The sequence below is a fragment of the Silurus aristotelis genome (genome assembly GCF_946808225.1).
Source record: "Silurus aristotelis genome assembly, chromosome: 18".
In the NCBI taxonomy this organism is placed as follows: Eukaryota; Metazoa; Chordata; class Actinopteri; order Siluriformes; family Siluridae; genus Silurus; species Silurus aristotelis.
In genome coordinates this window covers 1,751,848-1,771,832 of record NC_139591.1, presented here as the reverse complement: position 1 = coordinate 1,771,832, position 19,985 = coordinate 1,751,848, and the positions used below count along the sequence as shown (strand labels likewise).

Here is a 19,985-nt window from a genome sequence, read left to right as displayed (position 1 = left end):
CTTTAAAGTACGGGGTGTCAAACTTATTTTAGAACATGGAGCACATTCCTGGACCAAAACAAATCCTCAGATACATTTAACTCCACCTAAAGGTGTCATTATCAGCATTTATCTGAATTCTACTCTTTGTTTCTCGCTCTATTTTTAGGATGTTTAAAACACATCCTTTTAGATATTTTGATTCAGTTCCAGCACAAAGGGCGATTTTAATTGAAAAAACAGATGCTAATCTATTTAGTGGGCTGGATTATATCTGTTAAAGGGATTACAACTGTTTGATGTCTCTGATTTACCTTTCCAACTACTCACTGAAGATACAAGAAAAGGGTACAATTTAGTACTTTTTTAGGGTGTTTGATGCCAGTTATTTCTTTTTTACCCCCCACAGAAACTAGATTAGCTTCCTTTTTTTTTTTTTTTATCCTCACCGGAAACTAATTTTCATTGACATCTCATTCTAAAAATAATACAAGAATGTCAAAGCTTGAGATACACCTAGTTCATTCCACAGCACAACCTTGAAAATGTTTGTCCAAAATCCATAGCTTTAATGTGTACCGACCCGATGTTCCAGCAGGAGGCAGTCTGACGTTGCAGTGGAATGTTGAATATAAAAAGTTTAATGCCCCACAATCGTCTAATGATGAGATGAAATCTTCCGATCGTCCCCACGACCTGAAAATTTGTTGAGAAACTGGGCTAGTGAGGAACACTGACGAGGCTCACCTATGGGCAGGTCCGCCTCCGTGGTGGAGGTGATGGGTTTGGGATCCTCTGTCCAGGGCGTCGCGTGAACGGCCACGCTCCAATCGCTCCAAGTGCCGATCTCCATGTCTTTAGCAGCCAGCTGGATGATGTACTCCTTCCCCACATAAGCATCTGTGATGGTGTGAGAGATGCTGTCTGAAAGTTCCACCTGTTACCAAAGTCACAATGAGGAACACAATTTAAAGATCATCAATGGAAGAAATCATATCCTGCTCTGCCATATTTCAATTCACTTGAAAAATCGAACGTTCTAATTTTCACGTGCTCACATATTGAATATACTGCAATCAGGTTTTAAAAAGGGTTTCTGTAAAAGCAAACCCAGGAGAGTCTGTGATTTCTTTTTTTATTATAGAAACCGAAATCTTAACTCAAACCGTAAATTCATTCATTATTGTTGTTCTTATAATAATTATTAGCCTGTTTGACCGGTTAATTGAAACGAATGGGATTAATCCAAACCTCATTAAAAATAATGTCAACGTCGGCCTGTTCTATTGATGGGAAGGTCAGGATTAAACAAAGCTCTGGGGCACCAATATAAAGAAAAAAAAACTTACACACATTCAGTAAAAATAATGAGTCTGATGTTTGAATTGTTAGATTAAAATAAATTAGTCCTGAAGGGGTTTCTACATTATTTTTTTTTTCCACAGTTGAACGTGGTTTGGCTGAAAATAGTTTGAGATATAATATTTCCGATCTCTAATCTGATCTAGACCTTGTATTTGAGCAGTTTTGGACGAACTTTCACATTTAAACTTTCACTTAAGTAAAAGTATAAAAGTATTTACCTTCAAATGTATTTAAGTATCCAAAGTACTGATTTATTATAACTTTAATGTTCTTATCATTTTTAATCACAAGATTATTTACTTAATCAACTCAGTTCATTTGTGAAAAGACTCGAATGTGACTCTCAGCACACTGATCTATTAATAGAATGATATTAATGACTCAAACACTGATTGATTTCTATTACAATCATCATGAACCCAAAACCTTATTTTTTAACTACTTAATAAAATCGTGTAAATAATCCCACGTGTGTTGTGTCGAGTTCGAGTCTGGAGTTTCTTCATCATTTATTGCTCTATACATGTTTTGTTGAACTGATGCTGAACTGTATGTTGGTGATCAGCAGATACACCAAGCGCCGATCAGAACACGTGTAAAACAAAGCGTGCGCTCGATCCTGATTGGTGGATTACTGCATGCTGCGTTTTTATTCTTTCTAAAAGGAAATTCACAAAATGAAAGTAAAAGTTTCCCCAAATGGAAATAATTCAGGAAAAGTAAAAAAAAGCTACTTAAGTACAATAACGAATTACATGAAAAACCACTGTATTTGAGTATGTAGTACAAAATCTTTGAAAAACCTTAATAGGATTCAACAGAAATCATCAATGTTTGTGCTTTATTTATGTCTACAGTGTATTTTTTTCTGAAATATAACCGCAGTGCCTCCAGGCAGCTCCACCCTTTTTCCGCTGTTTATAGCTGGCTAGCTGGCTAGTGCCGTAGGCTCCGAGTGTTATTAGTTCATTTGGTGAGTTTCCCCGTCTGAAGACATCGTTTAAAGTAAAAATATGCAGGTACAGAAATGCAGGTCAATGTTTTGGTGCTGTTGGAGGTTTTAAGTGAGTCTCCTAGATATCCTGATGTATGGAACTGTTTAGAATTTGCTGAAAAAGATATATAAATGGTTGAACTTCTTTTCCAAGTAAAAGTTGTTTGTCGTTTACGTCACATCCTAGTCCACCTTACTGATCTGTTAATTGGTGCATTTAATATCTCTTCTCACCTTGCTTGCGTTTGCATAAAGTTTTTCTCTGATGTTACTCTGAGCATTAAGAAATCTCAATAATGCTCAGAGTAACATCAGAGAAAAACTTTATGTTCATGAACTTCACTGTTCATGTGTATTATTTTATGACCTTTTCCTTTTTTTCTTTGTTTTTTGCTCTTTCCTTTCCTATAATACCCAGTTTTCCCAGAGTGACCTTTCACTTGTTTGGTGAATTATAACTCTAAATTGCAAACTGTTTGTGGAAAAACATGCAATCTTGAACCTCAACTTTGCATCAAGAAACCTTTAAAACCTTTGTATAAACAGTGGGTGTAATACAGACCTCCTGGTCATTCAATTAAATGTATGATTTATAATCACACTCTTGGTGTCGCCCAAATGTGGTTCCTCTCAAGGTTCTTCCTCATACTATCTAAAGAGGTTTTTCATTATACACAGTCAGTAGTTTGCAGTTGCCCCAGGCTTGCTCATTGGCGCTAAATCGAGACAATGTGCATTGTGAAAAGTGCGCTAGAAAAAAACTGATTATTAAGACATATATATTGAACTAGTTTTCTTATTTTGCTCCACTACACCGTGTCTACTAATGTGAGTGTGTGATTTCAAAGATACACAGCAGAGATTCACCAGCTGTAGCAAAGCAAAGTGTTTCCTCCAGAAAAAGAAGGAAATGGACCTAATGCACTGCAGCTGAGACCTGGAGAAAGCGTAATAGCAAAGATCAATCGGAGCCCATGAATCATCTGGGCATCCTAAACTCCCCTGTTCAACAGAGCACCTTATATGTGTCCGTTGCTTCTATTCTAATTCTATTCCATCTCTCAAGCAAAACACAACACAGCTGAAACAAACAGTGCCACCATGGTTAAGCAATCGGCAGTAATACTTAATGCCACAATGATGCCAGATGCCAACAGCTTCCAAACAGCACGACGCAACGGAACCCATTCCGGCTGTTTTTCCATCGGAGATACGTGTGCCAGCCTCGGGGCGCTGCGTGGGCGTGGATTTGTTTTAATATGAATTTGAGAAAATACACCTTTGTGTGCCACCGAATTGCGTTGCCCTGAAAGTGCAAAACCAGACACTTTTTTTTCCTTCTTCTGATGGGAATTTCTGATACGATTGTCTGGCCGGCTTTCTGTCGTGGACAGCAACACAGTCGCAAACCCAGACCTGATATCATTTAGTCTTTGCATTTCCATTTTAATTGAACATTTTCTTTCATAATTGGAAAAGAGTGTTGCTCATTTCCCCAGTGCTTCCTCAAAACCCACCAAACAATGGCCAAATCCCTTTCATTTAGATTAAGGCATGTTCTTCACTCGCTCTAACCCCCCCTCACCACACACACACACACACACACACACAAAAGTGTGAGAACTCTTTCCACACAACGGTTTTGCAAGAACCGTTTGATTGTTGCTCCAGCGAAGGTCTCAGCCTGTCTGTAATGACATTTCACAGCAAGACACTGAAGCGATAAGGATATCAGGCCCCTAGGCTGGTGTCACCCCTTTGATTTAACCCCTTTTATTAGGCTGATAAGAACGCTGTGAACTTTGGCAGCTGGGAGTTGGCACTCGGTGAAGGGTGCAGTCGACTGGCACAAGGCTGATTTCGCCCCAGAATGAAGTTCCTCCCTCAGATCCGGACCTAAAGCGGATGTTTCTCTTCTACGCTCTGTTTCCCTGTCTTAGCCACAAACCATCTCCCAATTACCGGGCACTTACGAGGAGCTTTAGAGCCAGGAATTTAAATAGGAGTTAAGGCAGAATTGAACCTAAACCATGGTAACCCCCCACCACCCACTGTCCTTCTTCGTTGCTTGTACATACAGACAACCCCATAATCAGTACTGAGGTCAGCACAATAAACCTCAGCACAAGGTCAGGTCAGAGAGCCTACAGGACGGCCTGTGGTCAGTCTACAAGGACTTGGACGTTACAGTGAGGACATAAACAGGAAGGAACAGGAATGTTTCTTTAGTCTAACGTCTCTGCCACAGTCTTGTTTGGAATGAATCAATTATATATATATATATATGTTCATTTAAATTCTGTAAACTGGACGACTCCTTAACTGGGTCGCAAACTTGAATATATACAGGATAAAATATATATTATATAATATATATCATAATATATTTATATTTTATTTTCAATAAATTTTTTTTGTAATCTAAAGGAGCAGTCTGTGGCAAAAGGATTTCCTTTGGAAGTTCTAACTTTTTAGATTAGATTAGATTAGATTAGATTCAACTTTGCTGTCATTGTGCAGGGTACATGTACAGAGCCAATGAAATGCAGTTAGCGTCTAACCAGAAGTGCATAGATAGCTTATTTACAATTAGCAGTGTAATAAATAAGGTTATGAGGTTATACAGAAGGTGTATTCGTCTTTTACGACAAAAGAATTCATAAAATTCAGTTGTAGGAAAAACAATTGCGATTAAATCGAATGCTTAATTTTTTGTTATTATTTCATGATAAAAGATGATTTTTAGTTTAGAAATGTTTGATCATTTCATGAAAAATATCAAGCTGATTAAATGATTATAAACACCATTTATTTTTTAGATTTAGATTTGTGTTTTAAAAAAAAAAAAAAAAAAAAAGAATTCGGCATTTTTAAATATCTTCATCTGAGATTATTTCTGGTATTAAATTCCACTCTATACGAACAATTGAATTTAAATATCTTCTCCTGTGATTAACCAACAATGACAGGTTGCGTACCCTGGCCCTGGAGTCACCTCCTATCCTGCACATTTGAGTGTTTTTGCCTGTAACACAACCCGCTTCCACTCTTTCAATTAGCTGATTAGTTGAATCAGATTAGAGAAAACACTTGCAGGTGATAAATCGAGAGTTCAACAGATAGATTGCAGTTTCATCCATTGAGTTAAAATATTTTCATTTTGAAATAGTTTTTTAACAATAAACCTTAATGAAGAACCTTTATAGGATGTACTGAGAGGCAAGGAAGTGCCTCCCTGAAACCTTTAAAAAACGCAAACAAGAACACACACTCTGGACAGACGGATAATAAATAAGAGTTTACATGAGCCTTGCGAAAGCGCCTGAAACACAGTCTCTGTTCGAAAATATTTGCAATACAAAACCTGTTGAATTGGATAAAAATGGGATGGAATCGAGTGTGATTATGCCTGTGAGCAGTGAAACAGACACTGGAGAGCAGTTATGAACCCTGTACTGAGCTGACTTGACCTCCGTGAATCCCCCAGAAGACAGAAGACATACAGATGCATTCAGGTTCGTGATAGTCTGTGAATAATTTATACGGCATGCTACATTAGCTGCCTTATGTTTGCCACTGCTACATGCATTTGTCTTCAGGCTGTGTAAACGCCATGTTTCTCATTACAAAGAAAAAGAAAAGTTAAAAGTTGATTACAAAAATTGACTAAAAGCTCACCGAACAGGGATAACACACGGACGCTGATGCACAGACGAGCTTTGTGGAGGATGAAATCGTTCGCGTGAGCAAAAAAAAATGCAAACGTGAAGCATTACTTAAAAGTGCAAAACACCAGGCAGCGGTGATGCAGTTACATTTATCTGGCGCCCGCATTGTGATTTACTGCAGCCTGAAGTACATTACATTACGTTTGTGGAAGCCTCGTTTTCTGCCATTTAAAAGAGAAATTGAAAAGGGTATTTTTTTTTCTGAGAATATATTTAGCTTTTTTTTTTTGAATAACGAGAACGTTTCTTAAAAATTGAAACTCCCGAAAGTTGACACATTTTTCGATTACAGGAGTTTAGAGTGTAGTTTTTGGTCCCCTCATCATTTCTATTACAAGAACATACACATGGACCTGTAGGAAAGATCCTCCATGTCAATGAAACATGTGTTAAAGTGTTCTGTAAAGAAAATAAAAATGAAAACTGCGTCAGGTATCAGCCTGAGTTTACGATTTGAAGAACAATCCAAGGTAAATTGTATTAAACTTGAATAAAAACTGGAAATGGAGCATGGTGAGGGATCATCATTGGCAAATAAAACAAACAGTGATTGGAAAATAATTGACTCCAGATCGTATATCACTCCACCTCACCTCCTGATCATTCTATTATTGAGTTTCATTTCATGACTAATCAAACTATTGTTAAAGTTGATAACCGCTCTGTCAGCCTGGTCTGCATCGTGCCTGCAGCAGGGCTCTGATGGGACAGAAATTCTTCTCTAATTCAGAACGTATCCTATAAAGCAGGCTTAGAACGCAGAAAGGAAATGTGTGTCTTTATCAGGACACTCGAGCGTCACATCTGTAAGGCTAATTTCATTAAAGGTATGCGGTAATCATTGCTCCGTCCACTGGCAATCGAGCCGGTTACTTAGACTGTTTACATTCATAACCACAGACCACTGCCAGCTAATTTGGGTGGATTTTTTTTAGCCTTGTAAACGCCTTCATCTCCTGCTGCGCGACTGCAAACAAACAAACACGTAACCGCCGAGAAACAGACTTCTGCAGCTTCGCCAAGTGTGTGTGCATTAACCTGGAATTTGCATCAGGATAAATAGGTCTCGTGCCAAAAATAAAAATAAAAATAGAAGGAGGTGCATCCTACGCTTAATGAGGACAGATGGGAGAGAGATGATCCAAATAATTCACATCATAACATAAAACACCCACAAGGCCCTTCACTTAGCCGTAAAAATTCTTGAAACCGGCTGTAAAGGAATAAAAAATAAAAAAATAAAACAAGCAAACCAACTCCACACTCACCCTAACCACTGGACAAATGTAAAGAATGGGAACAGAGTGAAACAAAAAGGCAGCACCAACTGTTAAGGCGAGGTTCACAATGGACCTGCTAATGCACACAGGGATCTTAAAAACCTATTCTGTCTAATCTCTGAGCAAACACATGCTCTTTCTCCCCGAAGGCCTGAGAGCGAAGTGTGAATGTACTGGACTCAGATCAGAAGCTCACCGTGCCAATCTCCTTTCATTCAACTCTGCCCGAGAGTGCTTATGAAATATGCACAATATCAGAATAGAGTCTGGATAAATAAATAATTCATATTCTTCGCAGAGCAGCGAACAAAGAGAAGGAGAAAATTACTGGCTAAAAATAAAATCGGATTTCGTTATAGCCTCGGGACAGTTTATTTGGGTTTGGGTTCGATGAGACTGTATTCGGTGCAGTTAATATCAATTAACAGTGATTCTATTCTGCACGAATTAGGATGTGGGGATTTATTGTAGTTTGCGTAGAACGAAATTTGGCGGGTACGCGATTTTTTTAATACGATTCGCACTGCTAATAGCCGTCCGTGGTGATCTGAAATGGGTTGTAAAGGGAAATCTGACTTGCTGAAAGAATCCAAAAGTCGTAAAATGCTTTTAGCTAAAGAGTCTTTAATAGAAACACATTCCTAAAGACATTCCTGGACAATTCAGGGGGGAAAAAAACAGGTTTGTACAATGCAAACTACTCTTAAAGCTGCTGGACGCTAAATCAGCTTGCTAACTGCAGTAGGAAAAGCTGATCATCAGAAATGTTTGGTTGACCACAGTAATGTTGTCTTATCGCTATATCATTAGCTTATAATCGTAACACGTAGCGTGAAATTAGGAAAATGAGGATGAAAACGATAAAAGCTAAGAGATATTTAAATTCAGCTAAACAGTTCGAAAGAAATAACCGAACAGATTAAGCAATTAGACCAATAAACCTTCATTTTTGTGCCACATTAAATTTGTAGTAGATCTAAAATTGTTGAGCTTGCAAAAATTCTGATTCCGGTTACAGCTGGTTACAGCCCAAAAGTTGTTTTTTTAATGAGTAAACTTTTTAATGAGTGCAGTAAACTCGAACGCCAAACTCCACACAAACGCCTCGCCCGATTCAGCCGTAGGACTCTGTTTAAATTCATGCCGTCTCTCAGACGCTCTGCGAACGCGCCGTCACACTCGGCACCTCATTCACTATTATCCACAGGCTCCGTTTTAATCTGAGATGGCCGCTGAAAAAAAAAAAGGCTTAACCCATACAGTGAGAAGGAACCGCTGAGAAAAGAGAGATTTGTACATGCTTTGGAGATTACATAAGGGAAAGGCCAGTGACCCCCGTCTCCCATCCCTATCCTGTTCAATTTAACTCCAACACCCTGTCCTGACTTCGGGCTTTCGTATGGAAATGAAGGCTTTGTGGAACCCGAATTCTTTTAACCGGGAGTGAAATTCTTCAGCTTCTTGCGTTTCGCTTGTGTATCCAAGGCGGATTCAATATAAACCCTCAGCATGAGTAGGTGCGGGGGAATTTTTTTTTAATGATTTTCCTAAGTAATAAAAGCCTAGTAGATTATGGAAGGCAAAAAAAAAAAAAGACAAGTTTCCGCAAACTTTTCGCGATAACCTTTGTGTGTTGCTTCTTTATTTCCCCTTAGAGACGGAGAGGTTTTGACACGCTGGCCGTGCATGACAATGTTTAATTGGTTTACTCTCCTGAACATGAACCGAGAGAAACATAGGTAAAATGATGTCTAAGCTTTCCATAGCGCTTCCCTGGCTTTCGAGTCGTAAAAATGTAAATACGACCGGCGGCCGAACCGAGAGGATGTCTGTTGTCATGGAAATAAAAAGCAATTATGTGCCACTTCCAACATTCACATCTGACTTTCCAGTGATGGGATGAAATTGGTCAGGCGAAGCCGGGGCTGTCACTCAAGCTAATGAGAGCAATTCCCTGAACCCCTATCCATTGGCTTACTGCAACACGCCAACAGGTTTAATGGATAATGGTCCATCCGGCTAGCGTGCCTTTGATGCCAAGCTGACGACGGCACAATTAATATCAAAGCAAGTGGAAACACCTTTCCAATTATCACAAGGGGGGAAAAAATGACCACGCAACTCCTAAAACTCGAAGCGTTATCGAATGACAGAGTTTATTAATTGGTTCCTGTTTTACTTTGATTTCATGGCATCCGAACGAAGAGTTTTCTTTAATTATGAATCGCAACGTGTTTCGCTTTTAGGCTGAGAGTACACAAAGGAAGTGAACCAGACTCTCATGCTCTCTCATGCTCACAGCACTTTCCTGTCTCACAAACACACCGAGTGAAGAGTCTACACAATGATAGATGCTCTTGTTCAGGTTTGCTGCAAGCCGTAATGCAGAAGAACACTTTTATGTTGCCGATACCGTTGAGGATTTCCCCGGCGGTATGACGGGACGGGGAACCCAAAGCTGGTGCATTTTTACATTTACAGTTCTTCAACGTCATTAGAACAACCTCATCACAGCCCAATGTCCTTAAAACATGTTCTATTGCATTAAAAAGGATTAAGTATCAACTAATTTTGGAAAACACCACTTTGGGCCTTGCAGTAAGTGAAAAATAATCAACACCCAAAAAATAAACTCAAATGTCCTCTTTTTTCTGCTGAAACTGGAGACTCCTCTCAAAAAAATCTTTAATAAGAATCAAATTATATTTCTAACATTTTTTTCTGAATTGCTAAATCTTCAGTACAGATGCGACAGTTTGCACCATTTCGCAGACTTTTTGTAAACTCAAACCGAAAGTCCTCCAAACCAATACCAAACAAAACAATCGAGTCTCTGATGGTGATTTCCAAACGCATATTGTGATCTTCAGGAGGTATAAATATCTTAACCAATAGGGTAATAGATCATCAAGTGCCCTGAATCCCCAGTGGAATCTATTGTACGCATGAGACTTATAGCTTATTGACAGGAGGCCTTTTCCTCCAAGACCTTGAGCTCAGATGCTTTATTTCTTATTGATTTAAATATGAATGACAACCAACCTGTCGTGGCCTTCACACAGCTGTTTGCACTTTACTCGAAATAAAATCAATACATTAGCCGTTTTTAAACCGTCTGCAGGTCTGTAGAAATTGAGCACAATAGAAGTTATTGAAAAGGTACCACTATTTTAATTTTATAGTAATTTAGAAACTGCATTGTTCACCTCTGGCCAATCGCAAAATGGAAAAATTTTAATCTTGAACAAAACTTTGGTCAGGAAATAAACAGGAATTATCCAAAATTTATCATTATTATAACTTTGTGTACAAGATGGCTACATAAGTGAATTTTCATATGTATAGCCTTTTCCTTTTAAAGAGTTTATGGCAAAAAAATTACGAGCAAACGGTGGTTTCAGGAGCTCATGTTTTTCATTCTGGCTAATTTTCTGATTAGTGTTCAAATCTTAATATTTGCATTTTGGGTTTGGCTAATGTTTTTTTTTTTTTTTTTTCTGCTCTCTGATCACCACAGCAGATCATCCGTCTTCATACCACTCTGTCCTCTACATCTACCTCTTTCAATCCAACAACCTGCACGCCTTCCTCTTTTCCTCCTGGATGGCGGTTTTATCCTCAGCATTCTACAGAGAAGGTTTCAGTCATGTCCCTTCTCCACACATGAACGAACCATCTCGATCGCTCCCCTATCACATTTTCTCCTAAATGTCCTAGAACTAATTTTTTAAAATAAATAGGAAATAAACAAAACGCATAAATCATTCTTTACTATATCAAGCTGGTTACAATTATAAGCTTCTTATCAGGCTCTTGATAGAAGGCAGTGGATGTGGCAGATACTAAATAATCTCTTAAGAATTAAATAAAAAAACATTGCAGAAGATAATTTTGGAAATGATCATTTTTTTGCACAAAGACATGCGTCTGGACGAACTCGATTATGATTTTACTATTTCCTGTGAATTTGAACAGAATCTCTCTCTCTCTGTTTCAAGTTTTTCCCCCACTGCCACATGAGGTCTCAGGAGTGCATTTGTTTAATTCATGCTCATTTTCTGGCCAATGAGGATGAGATGCTGTTAAAAAGATTAACAGCTTAATATTTCTGCTTGGCCCATTGATTTTAATCCAGGAGTGTTTTTTCATGGTATATTATCAATGGCATTACAAGTCTAAAGTGAACTGTTATTAATAATTAGTCAGACCTTGGGATCGCTGTGTAGTTCATTGATTTCAATGTGCCTCGTTAGCATGTCTAATGACCTAAAGCAGTCATCACTTTCACTTTATTAAGTCTTAAGGTAAGCAGGCTGAAATTCCCAAGCAGTTTGCGGTGAGCAGTCAAGTTAAGAACCAGTGGGAAAAGAAGACAAAGAAATAACAAACCTTTCCTGGATCTACTGAAGGATATAAAAAAGATATCCGAATGCTTACTTTTATACAATCCAGACAATCTAAATTTATTTAATTTATGACATCATAAGTGCAGACAGAAGCAAAAAGTAGGAAGATAAAAAAACATCAAAGCAGTAGTAGGAAATTGAAGCCCATATTTGTTTCACATTCATTAAGATCACGTTTATGTATCAGGGTTCTATTCATGATTACATTTTTTTAATCAAAGATTCAGCATGAAAAAGTTTTTATTTTTCCGCATTTTATTCTGCTTTTATGTTTTTTGTTTTTTTTGTGTGTACTTTCGACCATTTTTGTACCTTGCAATTACCTTAATAATAATATGATTAATTTATCATATTAATTTAATGATAAATTAATAATTAGTTTGGACCATTGACTTGTACTACATGTTTGATTATGTTGAAATCTGAAAAATCCTGCATTTGATCAGCATTCAGAACATAGATTAAAAATAATTGTACAGAAAACGGCAATTAATTAACAGGAAGTGGAAGTTAAAGGAATTCAGCTCCAGTAGTACTGCATTTTCCATTCATCTTAATGGCATACATGAATCTATTTTAGAAAATCCTGGAAAAGTTCTGAGTTTAGTGATCAGAATGGCACTTGATGGAGCTTGTGATGGAGTGGTTCATGGTTATAGAGTTTGGCGAAAGAAAAAGGACCCCATGAATCATGATGTAATCTCATAGAAAATGACCTTGAGAGGCAAACAATCTTGACTTGAAAAACCCTGGTGATAGTAAGTTGATAAAATGAAATTGTTGTGTCCAATGTAGGATCAAAACACATTTAGATTTTGCTATCAGTTCCATAATGCAAATAGGTTTTCCCATTTCCATTGTACATCTAATATCTTTAACTCAAGTTGCTAAGTGTCAGCGAGTGTTACAGCCTGACTACGTCTCAAAAATCCAATTAAAGAATCTAATCCTGACAAATTGGCCATTTGAAAACGGCGATATTTATTTTCTTTTTTTCTTGCCCATTCGTACACATTTCTGTACAGAAATCTTTCATTCCACAATCCCCATTGAATCCTTTTCCAATCTTCGCAATATAAATCAAAGTAGAAACAATGCAGTGCGTCATTACAACACTTTTCTTAGTTTGTAGAAATTTAATTTGCTCTATTTTCTACATTAAAAGATTAATGAGTGAATCATTTATAAAGATCTAAATCTTAAATATCCTGCGTTTGTTCAGCACTCAGAACTTGAATAAATGTATGCTAAGGAAAATGGCAATTAAGTTACAGGAAGCGGAAGTCAAAGGAATTTAGCTCCAGTTGCACTGAAGTTTCCATTTAAGTACTTTACACAGGCTTTAAAGAAAGACATGTTACACACGGTTAACATGGGTGTACGGGTAACGGGTAAAATATGTTGCGCTTCCTTTAGGAGCATAGCGGTATTTTGGGAATAGCATGCCAGAAGTGAGCTATACCTTCACCCTGACTCAACGCGTTACAACGGCTTGTATCTAAACAGTAGCCAACCAAGAAAGTCATTGTTCACTGTCTTCCTTCTTCCTTTCACAACTATTTCTCTCTGGAGTTTATCTTTTGGCATCGTCGTGCGTTTAAAAATCACCCAATGGAAGTTTTTTCTCCCGATGCCGTGCAGCTCAGAACACAGGTGAGGTGTGTTTTTTCGTTTCTGTTTCGGAAATTTCATTGGTCTAATGTTATGGGGTTCAGTGTTTTGGCTTGAAGTTTGTGAAACCGGGAAAACCCAGGAAATAATAAATAAATAATAAATTAGCCACTTCGTTGTTCAAGCCGTGGGGTGAAAGAAAATACGGTATATACACATATATATATATATATATATATATATATATATATATATATATATATATATATATATATATATATATATATATATATATATATATATATATCATTACCCCAGGTTGCCAGGGCTGTATTATTTATGCTTCATCAACAAGACAAGGTAGGATAAAATCCTGATACTTTACAAAGGAGTAATCAAACCCATGCTTTTTTTTAAACCAATTTAGTTCATTGAAATGGTAGGAGGAGTGTTCTGGTGAAGAACTGAGCAAAAAGGCGGCAGCGTATTGCCTGCATTTTCACAGCCGCAAAACAGAGGTTTGTTCTCAGCAGACTGAAGGCTTTTCGACTACATAACAAGATGTTGAAAAGGTTCGAGTGTCAGCGTACGCATGAGACAGAAGGACTGATCAGCGTGATGATGGATAATGACGAATAATAACCACTTGCCAGGGCCAGCATTAAAAAGTGCCCCTTGTTGATTACAGCCGTGACGGAATTCGCTAGGCTGAGAAATTGTTGCTGGACAACAAATATGAAAAATAAAAGATAAATGCACTTGTATTTTTTATCGGTGTAACAGAGGAAGGGGGGGAGGAGAAAGACGGGGAAGGAAAGGGAGGGTGCGGTGAAGGAGTCGGCTTTCATGAGCTTGATGTCAGAGCAGACTGGCCCCTTTTTTTGCCTCTAATTTCCTTTGCCATGCTAATGGTACTGCAATGCTGGGGACTATTGATTAATCTAAGTGCTGGCTGGAGGAGGAGAGTGACTTTTGGCAGAAGCACAAAAGCCCATTAAAACCAGAGCAATGGAGACAGAGGAGGAGATGGGCCATGCAACACGACTGGGGAGAAGAGAACGGAACAACAACAGAGGGGGGAAGAAGAAGAAAAAAAAAGTGCTCAGGAACAAAATTGAAATGCAAGAAAAGGCCACACAGATGAAAGCGACTCCCGATGACCCTTGATTTCTTTCATGGTGTGAAGGCGTGCAGAGATGATGACTCGAGTGTGGGAGAAAAAGGCGAATACAGGATCGCTTTTGATGCGGCCCCCATTAAGCATGAGCCACTGCTTCGGAGCAGTTCTGCGCAACGAACTAATTAGTCCCCCACAAAAAACCCGTCTCTGTGTGTCTGCAAATCTTAGGTGTGTGTGTTAGAATGAGAAGGCAAAGGGAACACACCCTGGAGCCACAGGCTTTGCATTCTGATGAGATCGATAAATGAGGAGAGAAATACTACCCATGGCCACAGGGATTGATATGGAAGAGAACTCGCTTTGTGATAATATTCCCTTCTACCAGTTATTGCCTTATATGAATTAAATGGCAGGCTTTTGGAACTAGCTGCTGTGTAATACATAATCAGAGAATGAAAGAAAGAAACATATGAGTATCACTTATACCCTGAATACACACATACATATAAAGACAAAACCCATGCTTTCCTCACACACACACACACACACACACACACACACACACACAAAACCGCCCAATTCCTAATGCCCACTGTATTATGAATCACTGCATTCGGTGCCAAAATGGATGGGGACTGAAACGTGATATCATGGCTGCGAGCTGTCTGATAGCTAACGCTAACTATGAAACATGGTCGTATAGTCAATACGTTTTTTTTTGTCAGTGTATTGATATCCGAGCCTCTGTGTCTGCATTCTTTGCTAGGTGCAAAAAAAAACCACAGCAACATAAATATACCGCTATTGCATAACATTTTTACGAGTTATTTGAACAAATATAGCGACAGCTCATCATTCACAAGTGTTTTACGACTACAACACTTATACAACCTAAAGGGGATGTTTATAAAACATCATAAACCCCAGATGTAGTGATGAATTACAAGATCTTCAGTTCCATCCATCCGATTAGACACACATCTCACTACGGAATCATCTGGAAGCCTAATCAGTGAGGACAAGCCTAAAATCAGAACACCGGAGGGATTCCACCTCGGTATTCGACTGATTGTGTTACAGCAGAGGCATTCGGCTGAAATTCCTTTCTCATAAATGTCCACATAAGCAACTAGCGAGTGAGAAGGAACATCAGGTACTTTTCTGATTAATTGTTAGTATAAATTTGAGGCTGTTATCTTTTATTTTGCACTGGCTTCAGTTAACCATTTTCAACTAGATTGTTTGTTTACTAACATTTATTTAATCGTCTTTTTTTAAATCTTCAATCAATATATAAAAGTAAAGATGTTTTATACTTGTCACATGTACTTCTTCACATATCCTAGCAATGTTAGGAAGCTGGGGTCAGACATAATACAGCGCCTAAGGAACACTGCTCCTTGCTCAGGGGCCCCAATGGTGGCAGGTTATACCAGGGGTCTTTAACCCCAAACCTTCCAATCAGTAACCCAGAGCCTTATCCAATGAGCTGCCACCTCCTTCCAGCCACATGTGGTTCTTCTCCAAACTGTAAGCGCAAAGTTGGAGCCACACAATTGTACAGGACGTACTTTGGAAGCTGTAGCAGGACATTTTCCCTTCACTAGAACTAGGGGACTCAAACCTGTTCCAGCATGACTATGCTGCCGTGTCAAAGCCAGCTCTGCTTTACATGGAAGATCCTGAGTGGCCTGCTATATATAAGAGAAAACACGTGTAGGAGCTGAACTGAAAAGGCTTGTACCCTTCAAGGCAGAATCTGCTTTGCTACACCTGCAATTCCCACAATCATCCACCGGGGCGAGATCGTTCCGCTCGTTAAGAGCGACTTTAAAGGCATGGGTTCTCAAATGAAAATGCATCTGAGTGGAAAAACGGCCTGCGACGTTAGTTTTCACGCCCTCCTCCCATCTCTCCTCGCTGCGTTTGTCCTCTGGCCTGCTGCTTTTATTGGAGCAAAAAAGCAAAGCGTGAAACACATGTGGCCATTTCACAGCCGGTCTGAGGGCCTTTTTTTCCCTCTATTCTCTCTCAACACCCTCAATCTATCACTCACTTCTCCTTTTCTCTCGAGGACAAAAGGTAACGCGTAGCACAGTTTTTCAGCAAAATAACTCAAACGCCGCAAACAGTCCTCGCGGTTTACAGTTTTGTCATCTAGACGTTAACAGAGGGCCAAGCCCCCAAAAAAAACAACAACTCCACCATTTAAGCTGTCGATATGGAAATAAGTCTTTCAGCACATTTCCACTCAAGCGCACAAAGCTCATGCAGCGGTCAGCCAGTGAACTTTTTTGAGGTTCTTCAAAAAGCCTCACGCGACATGTTGGAGCATGTCGAAGCTCTTTCTTGTCTGGCAGCAGATTTCTCCTCATTCCTGTCTCTAGCCAATCAATGGCAATCAAGCCTGAACAGGGATCTATTGAATTTCCCACTGCAGCCATTTTTCTCAACAATACCGCAAAATTCACACTACTCAACCATTCCATAAATGCCAATGCGCAGAATACATGAGGTAGTTATACTGTTCTCTGTTACAGATCACTGATGGTCTGAGCGCTACAGCAGGGGACAAAGAAATCAGCTCAGGGATAAATCACAGAACACATTCCTACACGATGTAGTCACTACAGAGGCTGGCATTTTATAATTAGAACTGATTTCTTTTGTTTTTTATCTGCTCTAAAGTCTGATTGTCTTACAAAGTTCTGCGAGTGTAAAACAGCAGAACATCACCGATTTACATTTATTCCTGTCGTAACCACACACGTTTCTAATTAATTGAACTGCCCTCGCTGAATAATTCATTTTACACATTGAATAATCCTGAATAATTAAATATGTAATACGAGGCTCAAAACCTGTTCATATCTTTACACAATGTGGACCGCAGATGAGTGTGAAAAGCTGCACAATCATCACCTACATAACTACATAATCACCAGTACATTTTTGTGGCCCCTGAGTAATGTAGGGTTTTGCATACGCAATAATCCAATAGTCGAAGAAAATAGGAATTTATGCAAAACTACGAATTTGTATAACTTGTAAGAATAAATGTCAATGAAACATAGAAACCTTTAGGGTTTTTTTTTTTTTTTTGTAGCTGTGATGTTAATCGTTGGCAGTTTTTTGTCTACTAATGATTCTCGACTGGCAGGTTGACATGAGTTGTTCTAGACGACCATTGCAAAGTATTTGAAAAATATTTTGCATTGATATCTAGACCGCGAATGCATTCCTGGATATGTGTCTATCTACCTTCTTATCTATTTAAATAGTTAATTAAATAAATTAGGATACAAACAACCAAAACAATTAATATGAGGATAGCTAGCTAGATAGATAGACACACAGACAGGCAAAAAATTAAATAAAAACAAGCAAACAAACAAATAAATAACAAAAGGATTGTAATGAAATATTGGGACAATCTAAATGTTTCTTGACTAAAACCTAATATTCATTCATTTTCTCCCGCTTATCCGTAATTTGGGTCGCGGGGGCAGCAGTCTAAGCAGGCCCCCGCCTTCGACTGCTGCCCAATCCTCACAGCACCATCCCTTACGGTCCCTCCTGCAGGTGGTGAGCCCACGGGAAGGCAGCCCCACGTCACGGACCTTGATATTTCCCTCGTAAGGGACCCCCGGAGCATAGAGGGTTAAGGGCCTTGCTCAAGGGCCCAAGGGTGGCAGCTTGGCGATACCGGGGCTCGAACCGCAGACCTTCCGATCAGCAACCCAGCGCCTTAACCGCTGGAGCCACCACTCCCCCTACTAAAACCTAATAACTTTTTCAATTAATTTGAGAAATTATTCCAGGGTTTCTATGACTATTTATTCTCTAGAGTGTTTGTACTACACTCTTACCATGTATGAAAAAAACCCTCACTTTTGCTGTAAATAATTCATAATCTTGAATAGAAAATTTCATTAAGTGAGCTTTCGCAGCATGTCGTCCCATTCCACATATAACACACAAACAGTGAACAAGGCAGTATTTGTTAACCAAACACAGTCAAATGCAAGGATCTGCTCTTAGTCGAATATTTTCACCTTCTAACGCGAAGACTGGGAGAAATAGACGACTTCCTACACTCTGACCTGTTTCTTTCATTTCTCCAAAGCCCTCTTACAATGATACAGTAAGTGTTATCATGTGTGAGAAGCAGCTTAGACGTGGGCCCCTCCAAAACAGTCATGAGCCCCTACAAAACAGACATTGACCTATACAAAACAGACATGGGCCCTTAGAAAAAAGACGTGGGCCCCTACAGACTTGGGCCCCTGACAAAACAGACGAGGTGATCTCTGGTATTTTAGCTGATGAAGCTACACAGTCTCACCCCACATCGTCACATATCGACGTTGCCTCGGATGGTGTAGACATTTGAAGCAGAAGGGAGCCCCTTTCGTCGCTTTTCAACGTAGATGACCGTCCTATACACTTCAATGCAAATCCCTCATCTTTGGATTAGGGTTAGGGTTTGGGTTAGGGTTAGGGTCATCTTTAGATTTGGATGCGGCCGGGGGACAACCAAGTGTATAGGACGGCCATCTACGTTGAAAAGCGACGCAAAGGGGCTTTCCTTCAGCGTCGGATGTCTACGCCATCCGAGGCAACGTTGATATGTGATGATGTGGGGTGAGACTGGCCTGGATAAAGTGTCCCTGTTTGGATTTAAAAAGGTTAATATTTAAACAGGTCTTTGGGTGAAATATTGGAAGTCTTCAAGAATAAATTGAGTTAATCATCATTGGTGTTTGCACGAGAGGTTTATAAATTCAGGATGGTGGAAAAAACATTAAAACCTTTGCAAAGGTCAAAGAAAAATGGCAGTAATGACCAGCAGTACTTTTAGAACAATCTGTCTGTCTGTCTGTCTGTCTGTCTGTCTGTCTGTCTGTCTGTCTGTCTGTCTGTCTGTCTGTCTTGAACTACAATGAACATGTATTCTTAAACTTTTGAAAAATCTAACAGTGTATTTAGAGCACCAATAGTAACAACATTCAGATACTAATAAATGATGTAGCCTGACTGACTAGCATGCTAACACTAAAAAAATCCATGTTTGGAAAACCACTGTACAGAATGCCTTCAGCTTCAGAGAAACGAATCTGCCAGAGCCAGGCTGTAAAATCAGCAATTACGGAGAAAACATTCATCAGCGTCTTCCACAGAGAAAACGTGAGAGATTACCAACAACACAGGTGCAAGATTCAGATTTGATAACACTTCATCCTGTACTGTAATCCTGCCAATTTCAGTCTTGTTTAGTGTCAAATCCTAAATACTACCTGTATGATCCACTAAGTGAATTGTGTGAAATATGTGCACATCTGCTCTCTAAATATCGTCCCCAGCATTAAACCCCAGTAATCCCATTGAGATGCTGTTAGTGAGATTGTGCTTTCACTGTAGTCCTGATAAAAGCTAGTTAAAGTCTTTAATGTAAATCCTACAAAACAAACACAACGTATACATTCTTTTATTACCACTTTA

The 19,985-nt window shown here is 39.0% G+C and overlaps 1 protein-coding gene across 1 annotated transcript in view; it reads right to left on the bottom strand.

Moving 5' to 3' along the window:
- The window catches only part of cntfr (ciliary neurotrophic factor receptor), a 164,873-nt gene that overhangs the window by 8,546 nt on the left and 136,342 nt on the right, over window positions 1-19,985 (bottom strand). Inside the window, exon 7 of the mRNA XM_083567995.1 lies at window positions 727-916. Within this exon, the coding sequence (XP_083424121.1) occupies window positions 727-916 (190 nt within the window). The remainder of the gene's footprint in view (window positions 1-726; window positions 917-19,985) is intronic.